General features: G+C 52.3%; 1 protein-coding gene across 1 annotated transcript in view; it reads left to right on the top strand.

Annotated features, from left to right (window-relative positions):
* The window catches only part of eys (eyes shut homolog), a 150,671-nt gene that overhangs the window by 82,584 nt on the left and 47,249 nt on the right, over nucleotides 1-20,838 (top strand). Inside the window, exons 15-19 of the mRNA XM_023844746.2 lie at nucleotides 5,283-5,470; nucleotides 5,673-5,764; nucleotides 8,854-9,004; nucleotides 12,815-12,927; nucleotides 18,761-18,924. Of these exons, the coding sequence (XP_023700514.2) occupies nucleotides 5,283-5,470; nucleotides 5,673-5,764; nucleotides 8,854-9,004; nucleotides 12,815-12,927; nucleotides 18,761-18,924 (708 nt within the window). The remainder of the gene's footprint in view (nucleotides 1-5,282; nucleotides 5,471-5,672; nucleotides 5,765-8,853; nucleotides 9,005-12,814; nucleotides 12,928-18,760; nucleotides 18,925-20,838) is intronic.

Genomic DNA, 20,838 nt, shown 5'->3' with positions numbered 1-20,838 from the left:
GTCAGGATGGGGTTAGGATGGGGTCAGGATGGGGTCAGGATGGGGTCAGGATGGGGTTAGGATGGCATCAAGCAGGCTAAATAAGACTGTGACATGAATTGATGTGTCCGTCTCCTAGGGCTAATTTCCCTCCATCCGGGGTGGGGGGGGGCGGGGGGTGAAATCACAGAGTGTCTATTCCTGATTACCCCTGAGCCCCCCCCCCGGGCCCTGGCTGAGTTACGCACGCTGAGGCGGATTCTCCCAGTCACCTGAGACCCCCCACGGGGCGGCAGGGGGGGTGGCAGATCAAAGGCAGGCTGCTTGGAACAATCTGAAGTCAAGCTAATATTGATTAAGTTTTAACCTGCAGGGATTCGTTAATCTTGGCACCTTTCGGCTGGTTTTGTCCCTCATCCAAAGCTGTGTTTTAATAACAGCTATTAGTGTGATTATTAGCGCTGATGATGATGGTTGTTATTCAGCCGTTTCCTCCCGTGTTCTCGAGCCCGCGGCGTTCGCACGCGGAGCACGTAATGTGCAGAGTGTGCATCTCGCATTCTGTGTGCTGTGTTTGGACATCAGATACAGTGTTTCCGGTGTTTTCTGGGGATATTGAGGATGAGAGCTTGCTTCTCCGACTCTCTTAGCTGTAAGGCATCCATGGCCCGCCCTCCTTCAGCTCGCAGGCCGGCACGTTCCGCTTAGATATCCTATAATTGCCTGCTGATGTGGGAGATGAATAGCAGGACGCTTCTCTGTGCGGTCGGACAGACACGTAACGAGCCTGCAAGGCTGAATTCATCCAGCAGGGGCTTCCCTACATGCGTTTTTCGTGTTTATGCACTTTAAGGCAGATTGACCCATCATGCCTTCAGGCCAGGAAAAAGGCAACATTCACAGAAGCAGGAAATGCTCTGTTGCTGCGGCCTGCTTCGGCCTGCTGCGCCCAGAAATGCCCCCCATCGTCAGTCTGCGTTTTCAGTTTGTCATGCGCCGAGCGCTCTGCCCGCAAGGCGCCGTGCTCCGTGTGTAAGAGCAGCTTGTTCTCGCGTCGCCGCTGCCGCTGACGGATGGACTCATCCGCAGGAGCTCAGCTCTGCTCCCCGCTCACAAACTGGAGCAGTTTCCTTTCAGTTCAATGCCAATTACCAGCCTTCCTAACGAGATCCCGGCTTGCTCCACGATCCCTGTCAGAACCACCGCCCGACTCGAAGGGAGCGGAGGGTTCTGGGTTCATGAGCCCAGGCAGGTAATGAGTCACCTTGCTGGAATCCATGTGACGGGGGGGAGTGGCGGACCGCAGTCAGAAGGAAGAGGGATGTGGCAGGGGGGTGGCGGCTTGTCAGCTGGGACTGACCACGGTGGGCGGGAAGCAGGATGCGTCTGGTTGATATTGGTTAAGAGAAGCTCGTGCTGCCGTTTGAGGCTGTGTCACACCTCCGTAGACATGAATGTGTGCATTATGGTCAGGGTGTCATAGCGCCCCCTGGCTGTATCTCTGCTCCTCATGGCCGCCTCGTCATGGGCACTCGGGGCAGGTGTGGTGTTTCTGGGGCCTTGTTCAGGAAGTCTGTGTTTGTAAAGTTTGCTGCCTCCTCTTCATGGATTTCACTGTTTGAGGTGAAGAAGCCGGTCAGCTTCGGTATCTCTGAGGGACTTCCTGTCTTTGAATTTCTAGTTGTTAACTAGCTGGTTAGCATAACATGCTGCCTCAGCATCTCCTAAATAAGGAAAACATGAATTTAATATTTTGCATAGTGACTATTTGTGTCCCGAAACCTCAGGGTCCCACACAGACACGTAGTCTGGTGTTAAATGCCTCTGCTTATGAGAACTGTAATTACGAGGATCTAGATCTTTTTCTCAGTACCTTAGCAGTGTCTTTAAATTGCACCGGAGCCTGTCAAGCAGTGTGGTTGAATTCTTTACTCAAAGCGACGTGTGATAAACGGGAATGAAGTATCGTCATTGGCAGGGTGGTGGCCGGTCGGTGTGACTCAGACACCTCAGCCAAGAAAGAGGTAGGCTTAGGGTTAGAACGTTCCAGATTTATCAGCTTCGTTGTGGTACAAAGGGTTGCTTGTTTGTTCAGAAGAGGAGCTGTTCAGACATTATCATACACTGGAAAGCAGAATCAGAATCACACGCTTAATTGGCGGCCTTTGGAGCCGGTCTGCGCTAACGGGAAGCGAGCGTGATACTCACTGCTGTCATTACGCACCGGACACGGCTGAGCAGAACTGTGAATGCAGTCGGCTGGATTTTAACGAGCATAAATCTCGGCAGGGCTTTGTGTCCAGGGCTCTGTAAGTCTGAGCGGCCGCTAAATCATTACACGCGTGTTGTTGTGTTAAACATGCACACGTTGAGATCCAGAGCAGCTCACGTGATTAAGGAGGCCTCCGTTCCTCCCCATATTGCAGATCCATGCCTGAGAGGTGGCTGTTAATTACTCCTGATGAGCAAATGATAGCCCCTCGATTATGGGGAGGAAAGCAGGTCAGGCGTGACCCCACCAGGGACCGGCGCTGTGAAAGCGCATCAGCCAGCTTTGCTGTAGATCTCACTAATAACATGTGCAGATTTATTCAGAAACACACTGATAACTTAATACCATTCACCACTGTCATTATTAGCCTCTGGCAGCACCTTGCTGTCTTGCTCATATATTATTGAATATTACATGTATGTCTTATATCGCTTGTACAGTCATGCGTCACTTAAGGACAGGGATACGTTCTGAGAAATGCACCATTAGGCAATTTTGTCATTGTGCAAACATCACAGAGTGTACTTACATAAACCTAGAAGTTACAACCTACTACACACCTAGACTACATTAAACTTTTTTTTTTCTTTTCTTTTTTTAATAAGTGAAAACCCGTTAATACAGGGTTCCCCAGTTCCAGTTCCAGAGGGCCAGAACCAAACAGTTTGCAGGTTTCCCTGCTCAAACACACATTAATCCGCTAATTACCAGATTTAGTAGGTGTGTTTGAGCAGGCAAATCTGCAAACCATATTGCGAACTAGCCCCCAGCACCGGAGTTGGGGTGAAATATGTAAACCAGTCACATAGTTGTTCATTATTATCATCAAATATAACATACTGTACTTAATTGTATGTGCTCCACTTTTACACGAGCTGCAGCACAGTAGGGTAGCTCACACCAGCATCACCACAAACACGAGTGATGGATGAATTTTTCAGCTCCGTTACACTCTTACACTGTGGTATATGCGGTCTGCCGTTAACGTCATTATGCAGCACCTGAATGCATGTGTTATATGTTTCTTATGTGTCTTATTGTTCACTATTCTGCTATTTGCTGTTTAGTGCTGTTTAAATCTGCAGGGAGGTACACAAGCAAGGATTTCATTGTACTTGTACGACTGACAATAAACCTTTTGAGTCCTTGAATGAAAATAGTCACTGTGTAGAGAGCGTCCCCCGGCGTGACCTAATTAAGAGAGCAAGAAAAAAAACATGTTTCTGCTCAGAGAGTTTCCATCTGCAGTCCTGCTGTAATACGGCTTTGGCTCTAGTGTTTGGGAGCCTCAGTCAGAGTCAGCTTCTTTGGACAAGGGCATTCACACACACACACGCACACACACACATTCACTTACACACCACACACACACACTCATGCACACACACACTCACGCACTGCACACACAGACACACTCACACCCCGCACACACACATGCACGCAATGCACACACACAAAACACACACACTCAAGCAATGCACACACACACAACACACAACCCTCACACACTGCACAAACACGCCCAGGCACCGCACACAGACACGCATACACACATTCACGCACCGCGCACGCACACACACGGTCACACGCTGCACACACATGCTCATGCACTGCACACACACACTCACGCTGTCGCACCCCACACACACTCACGCTGTCGCACCCCACACACACTCACACTGTCGCACCCCACACACACTCACGCTGTCGCACCCCACACACACTCACGCTGTCGCACCCCACAGACACTCACGCTGTCGCACCCCACATACACTCACGCTGTCGCACCCCACACACACTCACGCTGTCGCACCCCACAGACACACACGCAGTGCACATGCTCTCATATATGTAGCAGATAGACACCGTCAGAGACAACGGTCACATACAGTGCAAAAGATATACACAATGTGTAAGTGTGCAAGTGTGTAAAGGGTGTATAAAAATGTACTGGGGGCATTGGGGTGGAATCTGTGACAGGCCCCATTTCTGAAAAAATGTTCTGGGCTGCAGAGGTAAGCTCATCCTCCATCAGAGGTGGGGGGTGAGGGGGGGGGCAGTAGTCAGGATGATTCCAAGGGCCCCTGAGTGACAGAGGCCCAGGAGAATTTGAGATATAATTAGATTAGTCTGGCTTATGGACCCAGTATGAAATGCTTTCACGGGGCCCAGAATCTCTAGCAGTGCCCCTGCCCCCTATTTGCATGGAATAATGGCCGGGGGGGTGTGCATCTGTAGTGAGGTAATAGATGATGCGGCTGCCTGTCTGCGTGACTGTGTACCTGCCCCCTAACTCGGCTACCTGCGTCTTCTAGGGTGAGCCCCTGATTATCGGCACTTTGAATATATATGTCAAGGTCGACCTGTGGATATATTCTGTCATTTATTCCGCTTCCGGAGGCGAGATAAGTCTGCTGTAAACAGCAGGAGTCCACGCTTGTTAATGCTGTTTTCACACCATGAAATGAGTATTGCGAGCATCCCTCCCGCGAAGCGAGGCGTCCTTCGAGCCGCCCGCCCGCCCGCCCGCCCGCTGCGACTGTGGAGTGAATCGCAATCGCGGAGGCAGCCGGCACCAGCGTTTAGCATTCGCGTTGCGGGGCAGCCTGGCCGTTGTCGACCGTGCCCGCGGGCAGCAGCTCTGTGAGCTTTTCATGCTCGCTCATTCCCTCATACCTGCCGTTGCCACACTCACCCCGATAGCGTCAGGCAGCGCTGATCTTCGCTAAGGGGCATCAGATCCGTTTATATGGCTTTTAATGCACTTCTATCACCGGCAAAGTTAGCAAACCGCAGGCAAGCCTGTTCCGAGGAGTAACAACAGAAAACTATCTATCATATAGATATTCATAGACATGAGAGCATGGGGGAGTGGCAAGAGTGAAAAGGCCCCTTTTATCAGCAGCCCCTGGGTTTCAGCCTGTGTAAACCCGTGCGTTACGGCACCACTGAGGTACACATTCTTGGTGTTAAATGGCATTAATGAATTAATGATAGCATTTAACCCACTGAAGTGCCGCTTCTCATGCAGGCTATACCTACGCGTTTTACTCGGGTGACTCCGTCTTGGAGTTTAAAGTCACCGACGTCACCGACGTCAGCATCTCGCTGAGGTTCGAGTCCCCAGCTGAGGACGGCACGCTGCTGTATGCCGACGGGGGCTCCGACTCTCACCATTCCTTCTTCATGCAGCTTTTCATCGACAGAGGGGTGATACAGGTGAGCTATTGCCCCGACGATGCTGCTGCCCCCCCCAACCCCACCCCCCCGGCGAAATGCTGCGTGACCCCTCCCTGTCCACGTCCTCGGCGACTGTCTTCTTGTTGATATGTCGTTGATTCCTCTCTGTGTTCTTTACTCTGAACATTGGAACGTTGAAGACGGTTAGCATGAAGCTAAGGAGCTAATGCGCCTGTTTCAGTACGCCTTGGCCTGCGGCGCGGGGGAGCGGCCGTGGCGGATGAACACCACCGTACGGATTTGCGCTGGGACGGAGTACACACTTCACCTCAGGTGGGTCTGCCGGAGCTTACGGCCAGCCTTATCTAAGAGGCGTCACAGCAAAGACCTCCAGCTCAAAAAATGACCAGGAGAATTCTGCGCGGAAATGCTTGTCACATGAGAGTGAGAAGCTTTATAAACTATTGTATGTTAGTATTCCTTAATGATGACAAATGGTTGGGTACTTAATTTAAAGTATCTTCATAGGCATCTTGAAGCTGGCAGACTGAGGTGCAAATAATAATAATAATAATAATAATAATAATAATAATAATAATAATAAAACACCCCTGACTGGTTTCCATTCGCCTTGCCTGTGTCCGTCCATCACATGAGGCTTCGTGGGTCACATGACCCAGAATGGCACATGTCACAGTTTCTAATGACTCTCCCTTTAAATGGCTGGCGTGACGGTGGCAGACAGGCCATTGCTGGGGCTGCCGCTTGATACCCAGGCTCGGCTCACAGGCTCTGCCAGCCAGGGACGGTGTTCTGCTGGGACAGCCATCTCAAGGAGTCCTTCAGGCCATGCGTGGGGACATGGGTCTCCCTGCCAGACCGCTCCTAAATTAAGAGCCTCCGCCTGGCACGTCCCCACCCCCGCCGCCTCCCTCGCCTCCTCCTCCCTCCTGGGGAGTGTCTGTCTGAGGTCCCGTTCTCGCCCCCGGGCGCCGAGCCCAGAAAGTGTTCCGGCTCACGGGTTCCAGGCTGAACAAATCAAGCTAGATTGGGGGGGGGGTGGTCTTTGTGTGCTTGGGGGGGCACTGAGCACCCTCCAGCGGTGGGCAGTTAGCTTTGCCGTCATGCTTAAGTAATTATCTCCCCCCATGTTGTTTGGGGGGGGGGGGGGGGGGGCAGAATTACTTTGGGATTTCTCCCAAGACTGGAGGATACCTCAGGAGCAGTGTATGAAAAATGGGGGGGGGGGATTAAAAATGTGCTGCTTAGCCTCCATATACTGTATAGTAAAACATGCCGAAATCATGACGGCCGCACGTTCGGGAGACGGGCTGATGGGACGAGAAACGCTGCCACTTTCAGAGATTAACGCGCATGGGTAATGCGGCGCATGGGTAATGCGGCGCATGGGTAATGCGGCGCATGGGTAATGCGGCGCAGGGAAGAAATGCTGGACTCTGGCTTTCCTGCATTGCTGTCTCATGCATGACGGAGGCCGGACAGTCACCTGAGTATTCTGGAACGGGCGTGGTCAGGCTGTCGCAGGCAGCACGGGGACAGCGACAAAGCCGGCAGGGGAAGGGGGGCACGTCTGCAGGCCAGTGATTTACAGGCAGATTAAGGATGTTTGCTGTGGTATAAATGATCTGTGTTTTCTGTCAGGCTAGTTAAAATAAATATATGGAAATGAGTAAAATCATTATGAGTGAATATAACGCGCATAGCTGCCTGTACATAATGGGCCGATATAATAAATATGACAAATATATCTGACGAAAAATAGCCGTCGATCACATGTGACGTTTTAATCTGACGCTGTAATCAGCCTGGAGCTCGCGGGCCGCTGCTCTAACAGACTGTGCCCTGCCCTTCCCAGCATTCAGATGGTGTGATTCTCAATCCCATGTCCCCCCCACGTACCCAGTGCTTCAGGTGCTGCTCCCATTTTCTGTGCAGCTGCCATGTGTATCTCCCACGTTGACTGACACGCTGCTGGGGTGTGACTCGCTGTAGGGGCGTGATTCGCTGCTGGGCTGTGACTCGCTGCTGGGCTGTGACTCGCTGCTGAGGCATGACTCACTGTTGGGCCCTGACTCACTACTGGGACGTGACTCGCTGATGGGCTGTGACTCGGCTGGGGCATGACTCACTCTAGGGGCGTGATTCGCTGCTGGGCTGTGATATACTTCTGGGGCGTGACTCACTGTTGGGCTGTGACTCACTGCTGGGGCATGACTCGCTACAGGGGAGTGACTCGCAGCCGGGCTGTGACTCGCTGCTAGGGCATGACTCCCTGTGTTCAGGACTCAGCCGGAGAGCACTTGTAAAGGTCAAGGGTCACCGTCGGCCATCCTTCTGAAAGCAGTGATTACACAGCACACTTGCTACAGCTCGTTAGCATACTGCTAAATGCCACTAGAAGTCTTTACATGGAGACATTTAGCCGTCAGATAGCTGTACAGCGCAGCCGCTTTGCAGGGCTGCAGCTTTAATGCTCAGCCGCAAGAGACACATTTATCCTGCTGACAAACTCAGCTGCCTTAAGGATCCTGCTTTTGAAAGCGAATCAGCATCGCTTGAGGACCTTCTGTGAAGGTGCGGCAGAAAAGTCTGTTCTGGGACTTGCTTAATAAACTTCCAAGTTCAGGCATTCATCCATGTGACATGTTTCTCTGCGTGATGTATGTGAAAATTTGCACAGCCAAAAATACCCCGGTCTACTGAATTGTATATTGACTTGAGACTGCATATATATAAAATCATCGATCCCAGCAAAGTAATCTTGGGAGCCTTAAGAAAGGACAAAACATAGGGAACAGGAATAATCTCTTACGTGACGCTGAATCTGTCATCAGTCCTGTGCAAGCGGGGCTTTGCTCCCCCGTGTCGGAGGCGTACCTCACCCAGTCCTTAGGTCATCCTCTAAATGGAATATCTCCGGTATCCATGGAAACAGCCTTCATTAATACGCACTGAGCACAACCTGTTTTCGGTTTGACTACCATAACAAGACAAAGCGGGCATTAAGGAGGGCTTGGGGGGGGGGGGTTTAAAGGGGCTGTGCACCGCTCTGCCCAGGGAGATATCATTAAATTAAGCAGGTGACGGAAAAGTCCCGAAGCTCACCGCTCATATCGATGAATTTCATCTCCTGCATTCAAAACCATTTAGTTAGGGCCCATGGTCAGAAAAAAGCAGATCCACCCTGCAGGAGAGAATATTGGTCAAATTAGCTGCGGAAACCAGCAGTTCTTATAAAACAACCAAGCGTTTGAAGCCCACACCCAGGGAAAAGACTGACGAGGGAACATGTCACTAAATCAGCATGAGCGTGAGATACTGTGTGCATTCACATGTGCGTGACGTGTCACTCTATGTGTGAGGCGGACTGATTCCGGATGCTTCTGTGCTGTCACCCACAGACAGCAGCTGTCCCCGTGTGAGGTGGAGATGACGGTGTCCGGCCATCGAGCAGCCTGGAGTCAGCCCAGCAGCTCCCGGTCGGGGCCCCCGGTGCACAGAGCCGCTCATCTCTTCGTGGGGGGCGTCCCATTCGGCCACACCCTTGCCCCGGTACAGTAGCCTCCCACCGCTGCCACCCGTTGCTCCTCAGGGGTGGGCACTGCTCCAGCAGTAATGAAATGGATTTCCTGGCACGGTCTGGCACCGTAACAGGAAGGAACCAGAGATTCCTAGCAGCCGAAACTCTGGAAAGCCTGTGATACCAGATGGGCAATATCCCATGATGCACTAGGGGGAACGCTGACAGAACGGCCTAGAATGAAAGGGACCCCGGTGAATAGATGCATTCCCGGAGATCCTAAAAAGCACACGCAGTATGAATTTGGCTGAGTATTACACACGTCAACATGCTCTGGTAGTGAAATTGGGGGGCGACGTCTTTCTGAGCCCCAGGGTCAGCAGAGGAAATTATAGAGAGAACTGTAAAAACATCAGGGTGCATGAACTATAAAACATCAGTGCAGCCTGAACGAGGAACAGATCTGTGCAGACTGGTCTCATAATGATGTTTCATGGCCATTTGCAGCACAGCACACGGAGGTGTTGTACACAAGCCACAAAACACCTTAAACGTATTTCAACTTATCCACTTTCTGCAGACCAATTACTGAAAGATGGGGCCGCAGGCACTCGCTTAATTCCAGGGGGTAACGACCCTCGATTGCTGACCGGCGCTTTGGGCCAAGCAGAATTTTACACACCAACAGCGTCTTCGGCATGGCTGCTCCTGAGAAAACTCCAAATTAATACGTTTTAAGAAAAAGTCAATAGCAGCTTGTGTTTCTCTTTCCATTTCAAGTGTTGACCACTGCAAGTGTGATTGAAAAATCTGATTTTCTGCTCATAAGAGCTGGATTGAAATCGAGATGCCTTTTCATGGAGTGCAATGGAGAGGAAAAAAGCTTCAGAAATTGATGGGCCTTAAAACACATATTATGGGATGTTTTAAAAAATTAAGCTGTCTGTATCAATAATTGAATGTGTGCCTTGTCGTATTAAGCAGATATTGCTCTAAAAGTCCGTCGTTCATCGTCTGAGGTGGATGAATGTATCGGTTTGCTGTAACTCTGGTAGAAATCACACAGCCTTGTTCATTTATCACGTGGGCCTTTGTTTTGGACAAACTCCGAGACGGAAAAGGCCTTGCGAGGAACCTCGGATGGGGGAGTGACATGTGGGGGGCAGGCAAGCTTGCAGCCATTGCGGGTTTTCCGCTGGAACGGCCATCTGACCGAGGGGGAATAATCCCTTTTTATCAAACCCTTTATTAGATTTCTCAGCGATAGCCCCCACATGAAGTCGGGGTCCAATCTACTTTAATAATGAACCTGTTCCTCACACATGGTCAGCTTCCTGAGCCAGGCATTTACCCACACCTCTTAAAATTATCAATTCATTCGCAAAATGGCACATCAGAGAAGCGTGCCGAAGGCCCTCTCAGAAGGATTCTGCTTTTTTTGGATGGTTAACCTTATAGATTGTCTGACAGACCCTCCAATTCAACTGTTTGTTCACGGTTTAATTCATCCTTTGATCTTGGAGCAGAATTATCACAAAGCGACCATACGCTGCTAATATCCTGAAGGCTTACAGACTATTCTGCAATTATGCCTCGTATATTTGTAACGATACATATCGGAGCGTGTTTGTAATTACGTGTATAATTACACGGCAGTGATGAACAGAAACAGCAGGGCATTGTGGGTATGGGGTCTGCTAAGCATAAAAAAAAAACAAAAACAGGCAAAGTTTTTTAATGACAAAGAACAGCAGTAAAATCTTGGCTTTCTTGTGGCTGCTGCCATGTTAATGAATCAAAGCATAAGGTGTTTGATTAGACAGCCTGAATGTGCTCGTGTTGTCTGCCTGCAGACCCCCCTGTCCAGGGGGAACCGCAGCCCAGCTTGAATGTAAGGCTGGGCATAGGCAGGGAACCGCAGCCCAGCTTGAATGTAAGGCTGGGCATAGGCTGGGGGAACCGCAGCCCAGTTTGAATGTAAGGCTGGGCATAGGCTGGGGGAACCGCAGCCCAGCTTGAATGTAAGGCTGGGCATAGGCAGGGAACCGCAGCCCAGCTTGAATGTAAGGCTGGGCATAGGCAGGGAACCGCAGCCCAGCTTGAATGTAAGGCTGGGCATAGGCTGGGGGAACCGCAGCCCAGCTTGAATGTAAGGCTGGGCATAGGCTGGGGGAACCGCAGCCCAGCTTGAATGTAAGGCTGGGCATAGGCAGGGAACCGCAGCCCAGCTTGAATGTAAGGCTGGGCATAGGCAGGGAACCGCAGCCCAGCTTGAATGTAAGGCTGGGCATAGGCTGGGGGAACCGCAGCCCAGCTTGAATGTAAGGCTGGGTGAAAAGCCATAATGCTTTAATCCACCAATATGTTGTACGGCCCAGGTTAATAAAACATGTAAAAGTCCTTTCTGTGAAGAAATGTGATTCTGAGCAGCACAGCTTGTATGTGGCTCTATCCCTGGGCACAGATTGAAAGCTAAGCCCTGATCAAAGTTTAGATCAGGGATGCCTTCGCCTGCCCAGTAAAGCTGGGAGCCACTGGCTGTAGACACAATTGGAGGGCGGATTGGCAGTGAATCTGAAGAATTTGGCTCAGGCCACTCACCAGACGGCTTATAGCGTCCATCCGGCCCCACTGGGTCACTGCCAGCCGGCAGTTCTTCCAATGAACACTCAGCCCTTCCACAATGCTGTGGCTGATTGGCCATGTGGAAAGGGGGCGGGGTGAGCAGGTGTGTTAATGGGGGTGGAACCAGTGCCCTCTGGTCTGAACACTGAAATGAAGTAAATCACTGGACCACAGAGGTGAATCAAGCCAATGGAAAACGGGAAATGATTCACATTGAAATCTAGTGTTAGAGATGCAATATGTTCTAGAAGTACTGTAATACAGCGTGTAGCTCAGCAGCTTAGGAGTCTGTGTTTGGAAGGTCATAGGTTCAAATCCCATATCCGGCAGAGTCATCGTATCACCGCAGAAGCCTTCGGCATAGCCCTTATTCCCAATTGTTCCTGGAATATTCTCTGACCCCAAGCATCTGCTAAATAAATAATGTAATTAAAAGTGGTTTTGTGGCTTCCTGGAGCTCAAGGCACCGTTAGCAGGAAGACTGGATGAAAAACATACAATTAGAGCCTCTGGAAGGGTAGAGACTGAATGCCAGCCCATGGCAAAGCCACATTCCTCTGATTCGTTTCTGTTCATCTCCGTGTGGTTCTCCTGGAGAACCTTTCGTCTTGTTAATCATCAGCATGTGACTTTCCAAGGCGCTGCATGTACAAATGCTGGTCTGAAGAGGCCTCTCGTAGTGTAATGGAGGTTGGAGAGCCGGCGTGGGAAGAGCTGGCGTGGGAGGAGCTGGAGTGGGAGGAGCCTGGGTGGGAAGAGCCAGAGTGGGAGGAGCCGGAGTGGGAGGAGCCGGCGTGGGAAGAGCTGGCGTGAGAGGAGCTGGCGTGGGAGGAGCCGGAGTGGGAGGAGCCAGAGTGGGAGGAGCCGGAGTGGGAGGAGCTGGCGTGGGAAGAGCTGGCGTGGGAGGATCTGGCGTGGGAAGAGCTGGCGTGGGAGGAGCTGGCATGGGAGGAGCTGGAGTGGGAGGAGCCAGCTTGGGAGGAGCTCGGTTTGGGAGGAGCCAGGGTGGGAGAAGCCAGGGTGGGAGGAGCCAGAGTGGGAGGAGCCAGAGTGGGAGGAGCCGGGGTACACTGCTACTGCACTTCCTCTCTGAAGACTGGCCCCGCATGCTAATCCGGATGCGGCCCCACACCGCCGCTCCAGGCACTGTTTAGCTGTGTTTCCCTGCAATGTTGTTCTTAACAGGTGGGGAATGATCCTGCTTTCTCTCCCCCCAGGGTGCCGAACCCATCACCAACTACACGGGCTGTATCGAGATCACAGAGCTTATTCAGCCGAGCACATTCCTGCCGCTCCGAGCCGTCAGCAGATGCAGCGTGGAGGGATGCAGGTAAAGCTAGTTCGTCAGCACCGGGCTCCGATCGGAGGCGTTGCACACGCTTCACACACGCTTCACACACACGTGAACACACCTCCGGTTCTCAGCCGCACAACGTGCTTGAAATCTGACCTCATGACGGCTATGGTGTCACAGATCAGGACAGGTGTCACAACTCGGTAATGGAAATTATTCTAGTGGAACTCCGAGGATTAGGAAGCACTTTGTGGGGGTGTAAAGATCTCCCCCCACCCTGTTCTACTGGAGGCCTGTCTTTGTTCTGAGAAGCAGTTCACACTGAAAGGAGACACACTCAGCTCTTCATAATCCATGTCCTTGTGCTTTAGTGTTTGGATAGACAGGATCACATGCGGTTCATGTAGAAATGCAGTGGAGGAATGCATCGTCTCTCCATCAGGAGCAGGTGCTCTCCTTGCCAGCTCCTTGCTGATGGACGGGGGTCCCTCAGCTTGGGGAAGCCTTAGTAGCCGGTTTGGAGTTAACACATCAGTTATTGACAAGTCTCTGAATATTCAGATTACAGGGTTTGCGTGTTTACCTGTTAGGCAGAAAGTGCTCCCGTCTCCACCTGCGGGTCCCTCGCTCTCCGCATTTGTGATAACAGTGGGGGCGAGGTGACATCTGCAAACAATGATGGGATTAAAATCACAAATGGATGCCTTCGGAAAGCAGAGTGAATCCAGAGAGAGAACCAGGAAAACATTGAGCCTCACATATCAGCTGGACAGCACTGGCAGATGGGAAAGATGGGGGGGGCAGGAGCCCTTTGGGGGGGGGGGGGTGGCAGGTAGAGGCCTAAAGGAGGCAACGGCAGGGGTGAGGCGACAGGGGAGGCAGCAGTCTGAATGAGGCAGCAGTCTGAATGAGGCAGCAGTCTGAATGAGGCAGCAGTCTGAATGAGGCAGCGGTGGGTGCAGAGAAGTGGGCTGAAGGGGGTGTGGTGCACACGCTTTGCAGATGGGGGAGGGTTTGCTGAGACGCGGCTGTTCATCAACAGCCACAAATCTTTTGGCAGAAATTAGTTTGTTTGTAATTCTCATTATTGGTGCTTTTTGTGACGAAGGCGGCATACTTGAAATTTTGTCTCATCTTGAAAAAGCGTCTCTCTGTGTTGGAGAGGCAGCCGTTGCTAATTAAAGATGTCACTGCGATCTTGTCACAGCAGCGCTGCTCTCGACGCGAGGATAAAGGCGGGCTGAGGAACCACGTCACCAGGCCTTAGTGGCCACTCACACTGCGACGCTCCTGCACTGCGATGCTCTTGCAGTGTGACTGGAATAATGAATTGGCAAGTGTTACGGGAGCGAGGCACGGTGAAACTAGTAATTCAATAAAGGTACTAAGAGACCTACAGGGAAACTAAGAAACAGAAGAATATACCAAAGACCAGTAATGATCACAAACACAGGCACCAAGCAAAACCAAAACGCAAACCACAAAACTCAGGAAGCAGAAAACTACAATCTACTAAGGACAAATACGGAGGTGGCCAGATCCTCAGCCCATAGAACCATGCGGCAATACAGGGAGCAGGGGAAACACACTAAAGACTTAGACAACAGGGAGGATAGGATGGCCAGCGACACCTGCTGGCCAAAATGGGGAGGAGACACGAAAGGCTGGGACAGACGGGTGCTGACCCTGACAGTCAAGCGACTCTATTGTGAAATGCACTATATAAAAATAATACATTACTGATAGTCACAGGTACCCCTGTGTGCCTCGCTAACCGGGGAGACACTGTGCATGGCTTCCATTTGCCTTTATTCATGTTCCCATTCGAAGCCTCTGATTGGTTAGATTGTCATACTTAGGCAGGTTGCTGTTTTCTTCTGTTGTTTACCTTGAGTTGACATCTGGTTAAAAAGTTCTCATCTCTTTCCTGAGGAGGGTGTGTGGCTCGCTGGGGTAGGACACCGCTTCCATAAGCAGGAGGTCACTGGTTCAAATCTCAGTGTTGGCAGGTTGTTGTCTCTGTCGGGCCCCTTAAGTAAGGCCTTTACCCCCCCCAGTTGCTCCAGGGACTGGCTGCCCCTGTGGGGTGTCCTGTGGCATGTGCACTGTGGATGCTGGCGATCCAGCCCGCGGTGGCCAGTTCCTGTGGGCGCTAATGCAGGGGAAATCCTCTCGTCTGCTCCCATTACGGCACAGCGTCTCGCTGGAGTCCTGGTGCCGGCATGCCGTTTAATCTTCATTTGTGCCCGGCGCGGCTCACCCATTGTTTTGCCGTCTCCATCCTGACAGGCGGGATGTGAGCGAGACGGCAGCCTGTCACTCTAATCCCCGGCGATGGCGGCTTGTTGCAGCAGCGCAGGCGCATGGCATGCGGCGTGCTGCCAGAGGCCGTGAGCGCTTAGTGTCGCAATGTCCGTCCGGATTTGCGTAACAATGCCCAGGGAGGCAATCTGAGCCGTAAGCATGGTGCCGGGGGGCCAAGGGGGGCCCATAAGCCCTTTATTCCCTGTGTGATTATCAGCCTGGTCATTAGCTGCCTGTAATTGGTGCTGCAGTTTATTTTCTCCACCAGGTGTTTATCTAGCCGGTGTATACAAAGCATTGTGTCCTGATTTATCAGTTTGCTGTTGACTAATTAAGAGGGGACCCAAAGAGGCGATGATGAAACGACGGAAGGAGCTCGTTTGCGTGGCTGATGTCTCGGTCCCCTGGGGACAAGAGGGATGATAAATCATAGAGTCACTAGTCAGGCCAGATGGAGTCTCGACTTTGGGAGACTGTCTTGTTGTCAGCCAGGTGTGTTGGGAGTCAGGGCCCTACTCCCCACCCGCTGCCCCCCACCCGCTACCCCCCACCCGCTGCCCCCCACCCGCTGTCCCCCGCTGCTGGCAAGCTTCACCACCAGCTGTGAGGGAGCAGAAATGTAGACTGTCTGGGGGTCCCTGCCAGCTCGGTTGAGAAACACCGTGCAGGATATTTTGGGGGCACTGTGCAGGTTCCAACTGTACCTGGAACCAGAAGGTCGTCGGTTCAGAGTTTGTGGTCCGGCTGCTGTGAAACGCTTTGGAGAAACGCAGCCGCTAGATAAATAAATGTCAAATGTCCATGTTGGGAGGTTCTTTGAGTTCTTTGTGCACATGGGAAGCAGGCCCAGTAACCAACATCAAACAAAAGACATACGCCCGTCCTTTAGAAACATAAATGTGTATTCATACTGATTCATACCTGGTTATGAAGGGAATAAAGACAGAAACAATGTGCTCCGTCATAGGGCCGGGGACAGAGAGTCTGTCCACAGTTCGTTCCGGAAACGCGGCGCTCTGCTCTGCTCTGTCGCCACTGGGCTAATGGGACTAACAAATTGTTCGCTATCTTTTAGGAAGATAGACGACGCTTCGTCTTCTGACTTCTGTCCTTTCTTATTATTCTGAGACATAAACCAAGCAAAAATATCAGTGGAGGAAATGAAAAGTGTCCCTTCTGCTTGGGGAGTCATTTGTTGCATTTCTCGCATTTGAAGACCAGCCGCGGGCTGCAAATTCAGCTGAAAGCGGCTTTATTTTATGGGGGGGCTCACCTGAATGGGGGGGGGGGGGGGGGGGGCTCTAAGGCTCCATTTGTGCCAAAACCGGTACCATTATTATTCGTGCTATAATGTTTTTTAACCCAGAGGCGCACAAGGTTATTCAGAGGACAATGTTATGGTTACATTCTGAAACATTATATGATGAAGTTTTATGTCTTTTCAGAAGTAGACTTTTGTTATTTGATAATTGCATTTTGAGGACAGACAAACCTTGACTGCTTTCTGGGGTGTCACTGTGGGGAGGGCAAGCAGAATTTACATTTTACTTATTTATCGGACGATTTTACCCAAAGCAACGTACATTTGAGGAAGCAGGGTCAGCCAGTCCCTGGAGCAGCAGGAGTTAAGGCCCTTGCTCAGGGGACCGATGGCTAAGGGTCTTGCACAGGGGCCCGATGGCTAAGGGCCTTGCTCAGGGGACCGATGGCTAAGGCCCTTGCTCAGGGGCCCGATGGCTAAGGGCCTTGCTCAGGGGCCCGATGGCTAAGGCCCTTGCTCAGGGGTCCGATGGCTAAGGGCCTTGCTCAGGGGTCCGATGGCTAAGGGCCGTGCTCAGGTGCCCGATGGCTAAGGGCCTTGCACAGGGGCCTGATGGCTAAGGGCCTTGCTCAGGGGCCCGATGGCTAAGGGCCTTGCTCAGGGGCCCGATGGCTAAGGCCCTTGCTCAGGGGCCCGATGGCTAAGGCCCTTGCTCAGGGGCCCGATGGCTAAGGGCCTTGCACAGGGGCCCGATGGCTAAGGCGCTTGCTCAGGGGCCCGATGGCTAAGGGCCTTGCACAGGGGCCCGATGGCTAAGGCCCTTGCTCAGGGGCCCGATGGCTAAGGCCCTTGCACAGGGGCCCGATGGTGACATCACTCTGCTGACTCTGGGGTTTGTACTGACAGCATTCCAGTCACATAGCCCTCCCCCCCAATGCCATGCGGAGCAGCTGTAAAGAGCGAATGTGGGTGACACGCTCTGTCACTGCCGCAGTCAGGACTGATCAAGGTTCACCACCGGCGCCCCACCCCCTCTCTTACGGCCCACGTCTGTCTGTACTATGGCCAGTCCAGGGTGTTTGTCACATCAACACCTGCCCTGAGGAACCTGTGTATCCTCCACTTTATGGCCACATGCCACGTGTATGTCGATTCCGGAATGTGTCAGGAAGAGACCGTCACATGACCGGATGAAAGACCCAGCCGAAGGGAGGTGCCACTCAGGGAGGTGCCACTCAGGGAGGTGTCACTCAGGGAGGTGCCACTCAGGGAGGTGCCACTCAGGCAGGTGTCACTCTGGGAGGTGTCACTCTGGGAGGTGTCACTCAGGCAGGTGCCACTCAGGGAGGTGTCACTCTGGGAGGTGCCACTCAGGGAGGTGTCACTCAGGCAGGTGTCACTCTGGGAGGTGCCACTCAGGGAGGTGTCACTCTGGGAGGTGTCACTCAGGGAGGTGCCACTCAGGCAGGTGTCACTCAGGGAGGTGCCACTCAGGGAGGTGCCACTCTGGGAGGTGTCACTCTGGGAGGTGTCACTCAGGGAGGTGCCACTCTGGGAGGTGTCACTCAGGGAGGTGTCACTCAGGGAGGTGCCACTCGGGGAGGTGCCACTCAGGGAGGTGCCTCTTAGTGAGGTGCCACTTAGGGAGGTACCACTCAGGGAGGTGCCTCTTAGTGAGGTGCCACTTAGGGAGGTACCACTCAGGGAGGTGTCACTCAGGGAGGTGCCACTCTGGGAGGTGTCAGTCAGGGAGGTGCCACTCAGATGGCTGTCCAGGTACCAGTTTTCTCCCAACTATTGGAACTGTAGCTGTTGTTATGAGGACAGTGTAGTGTACAGAAGTGGGCAGGGGGTTATATTTTACGGGGGGGGGGGATTCTTACAGTAATCTCCAATGCAGCTGAGTCCCGGGAGGGGGGGGGGAGTGCTTTCTTAAAAGCTTTAAGGAGAGTGGATCTTGTGATTGGCTGCAGCCCGCTAATCCTGTTTACCAGCAGCAGTGCTTCGAACCCATGGCGAAGGGTGACACTCTGAGGAGTTTAACCCCCTTCGCTTATAGCAAGCGGTGATTGACAAGTGCGAGGTAATCCGACCCTCTACCGGGGTCAAATCCTCTTCTCTCTTGACTAGTTTTGTGCTTGGTGGAGAGAGACTCTGGGAGTTTCCTCGCAGTGGAGTCGACGACCCTGTTTGTTTTCCGTCTGCGTGATGCTAATTCTGCTCGCAGTCGGCTGACCAGGAGTTTCTTAGTTCCGCAGCTCCATTCAGTCGACACTGACACCCCCTCTCCACTTCCCCGTTTAGGAACACGCCACGCCCCGCCTCACCCACCCCATCGATGGTGGCCTGCGACGGCGCTCCCTGCCTCAATGGCGCCCCCTGCAGGGCCCTGCGGCTGCGGCCTGGAGGGGCGGCATCCTTCGCCTGCGACTGCCCCCTGTATTTCAGCGGTCGTCTTTGCGAGCGAGGTAGGTACCCTGAGAGCACAGAATAGGTCATCAAAGATAAATTTGACAAAGAGGCCTTTCCTGTCTCTGTCAGCGCCGTCTAGGCCCGTGTTCCTCAGCCCGGTCCTCGGGACTCCCGATGGTCCATGTTTTTGCTCCCTCCCAGCTCCCTGCAAGACAGTCCTCCCTCCCAGGGGAGCAAGAACATGAACTGCCTGGAAGGTCCGTCTGAGAGATGCTGCCTTATTGCACGTCCTCACATCCAGAATGCGAGTCTGACGGACCTCCTCGCCCCCCCCGGCAGGCCAGCAGAGGGCCCTTCCTGCAGCAGTTTCCATTTCATCTTGATTAGCATCTAATTTAATTTTCACCTGAACGGCGCGAGTGTAAAACTTTGTTTCTGCTGACTAAATGCATTTGGTCATATCAATAAACCTATTTACAGGTTGAAAACGAATCTGCCCGGCAATTAGTTAATTTGGCTCCATCGACGAGGGATTGGGGGGCATCGACGGCAGAGTGCCGTTTTCATATAAATAAGTAATTAGTCCCGGCTCCTGCTTGCATCCGCGTCTATCTGCCACGAGGCTGACTGCAGGGAATGCTGGGAAACAAGGTGGGCTGTCACTTCACTCCTTATACAAGTGGGGGTGTCATCTGGCGGCTGGGATGGGGTGGGGTGACTGACTGCAGCACCTGTGGGTGTTTGTGTGTGTGAGTGTGTCAGACAGGGGCCTTAATGTGCTGACCCTAACCACGTTTGGCAGACCACCGGCCTGTCACACATCTAGCTAAACCAGTCTGATCCAGATCAGCGGTGACAGCCCTACATGATACACAGTGTAATGTGTACCATTATTACCCATGAAGTGGTCACGGCGTCGAGTTCCTCAGTCGTCCGTTTATTATGTTCGTGACCGTAAATCTGCATCTAAGTGTTTTATTGTCTCAGCGTCGTAGTTAACAGGCCACGATTTAGTCCTGATTGGCGTAATTCATGATCAGGTGTTGTGTCTGTGTGTGGATCGATTTGTAAATGGAGCAGATACGGTGTTTTAGGGGCTTGTGCTCATGGGGAGCATTTAGCAACGGGGGGTGGGGGGAGGAACATAGGCTGTAACTGAGGTGGCAAGGGGCGTGTTTATGGATGGAAAGAGGAGGGCACTGCACAGAAACAGACGGATGGGGAAGAGGAGAAGTGAAGCGATAGATGACAGTGAGCATGACGGAGGAGTGACTGAGGGATTCATGGGCGGAATGATGATCATTTGTAATTGGCAAGCAAGCAGGCAACCTGGAGAAGGGAGGGAGCTTACATTATATTCCGGGGGGCTGAAAGGTCAATGTTAGAGTAAGCAAACAAGAGAGCGGTGAAAAAAGAGAGCGACAGAAAGGTAAATGTAGTTCATGGGTGAAATGAACAACGTGGAGACTCGGGGGGTGTTCTGCTGGGGGGGGGGGGCACACCTCCCATCGGTAGAGTAGGTGCTTTTTGTGGCGAAACTCCCCCCAAAGATCAGGGATCAGAACTCATATCTGGGAATCAATCTAAAACGGTATTAGGATTTAATAAGGAGGGAGGAAGGAGGATAGTAAGGGTGAGCTAAGAAGAGGGCATCCAGGATCGCAGGAAACAAAAGCTCGTCGCTATGGAGATTTAAAATAGTAAGGAGCTTAAGGTCCAACAGAACTAACCTTTGGGGATTTACAAATGAATGGATGGACAGCCTGCTTTGTCAGTGCCGCGTGGCGAGGTCATGGGTGAGCGGGCGCGCTCGGGGGGGTCAGCGCCCCACAGCCCCCAGGGCCTGCTTTATGGCTCTTAAGCCTGTTTCTGTGACCATGTGCAACTATTCACATGGGAAGGGGGGGGCTTTGCCAAAGTGCGGATCAGCCAGAGACGGATCAGCCTGCTGCGGATCATTTAGGGCGGCT

The sequence above is a fragment of the Paramormyrops kingsleyae genome, chromosome 3 (assembly GCF_048594095.1).
Source record: "Paramormyrops kingsleyae isolate MSU_618 chromosome 3, PKINGS_0.4, whole genome shotgun sequence".
Taxonomy (NCBI): Eukaryota; Metazoa; Chordata; class Actinopteri; order Osteoglossiformes; family Mormyridae; genus Paramormyrops; species Paramormyrops kingsleyae.
Note: the sequence above shows the minus strand (reverse complement) of the source record. Positions and strands in the feature narration are given on the sequence as shown.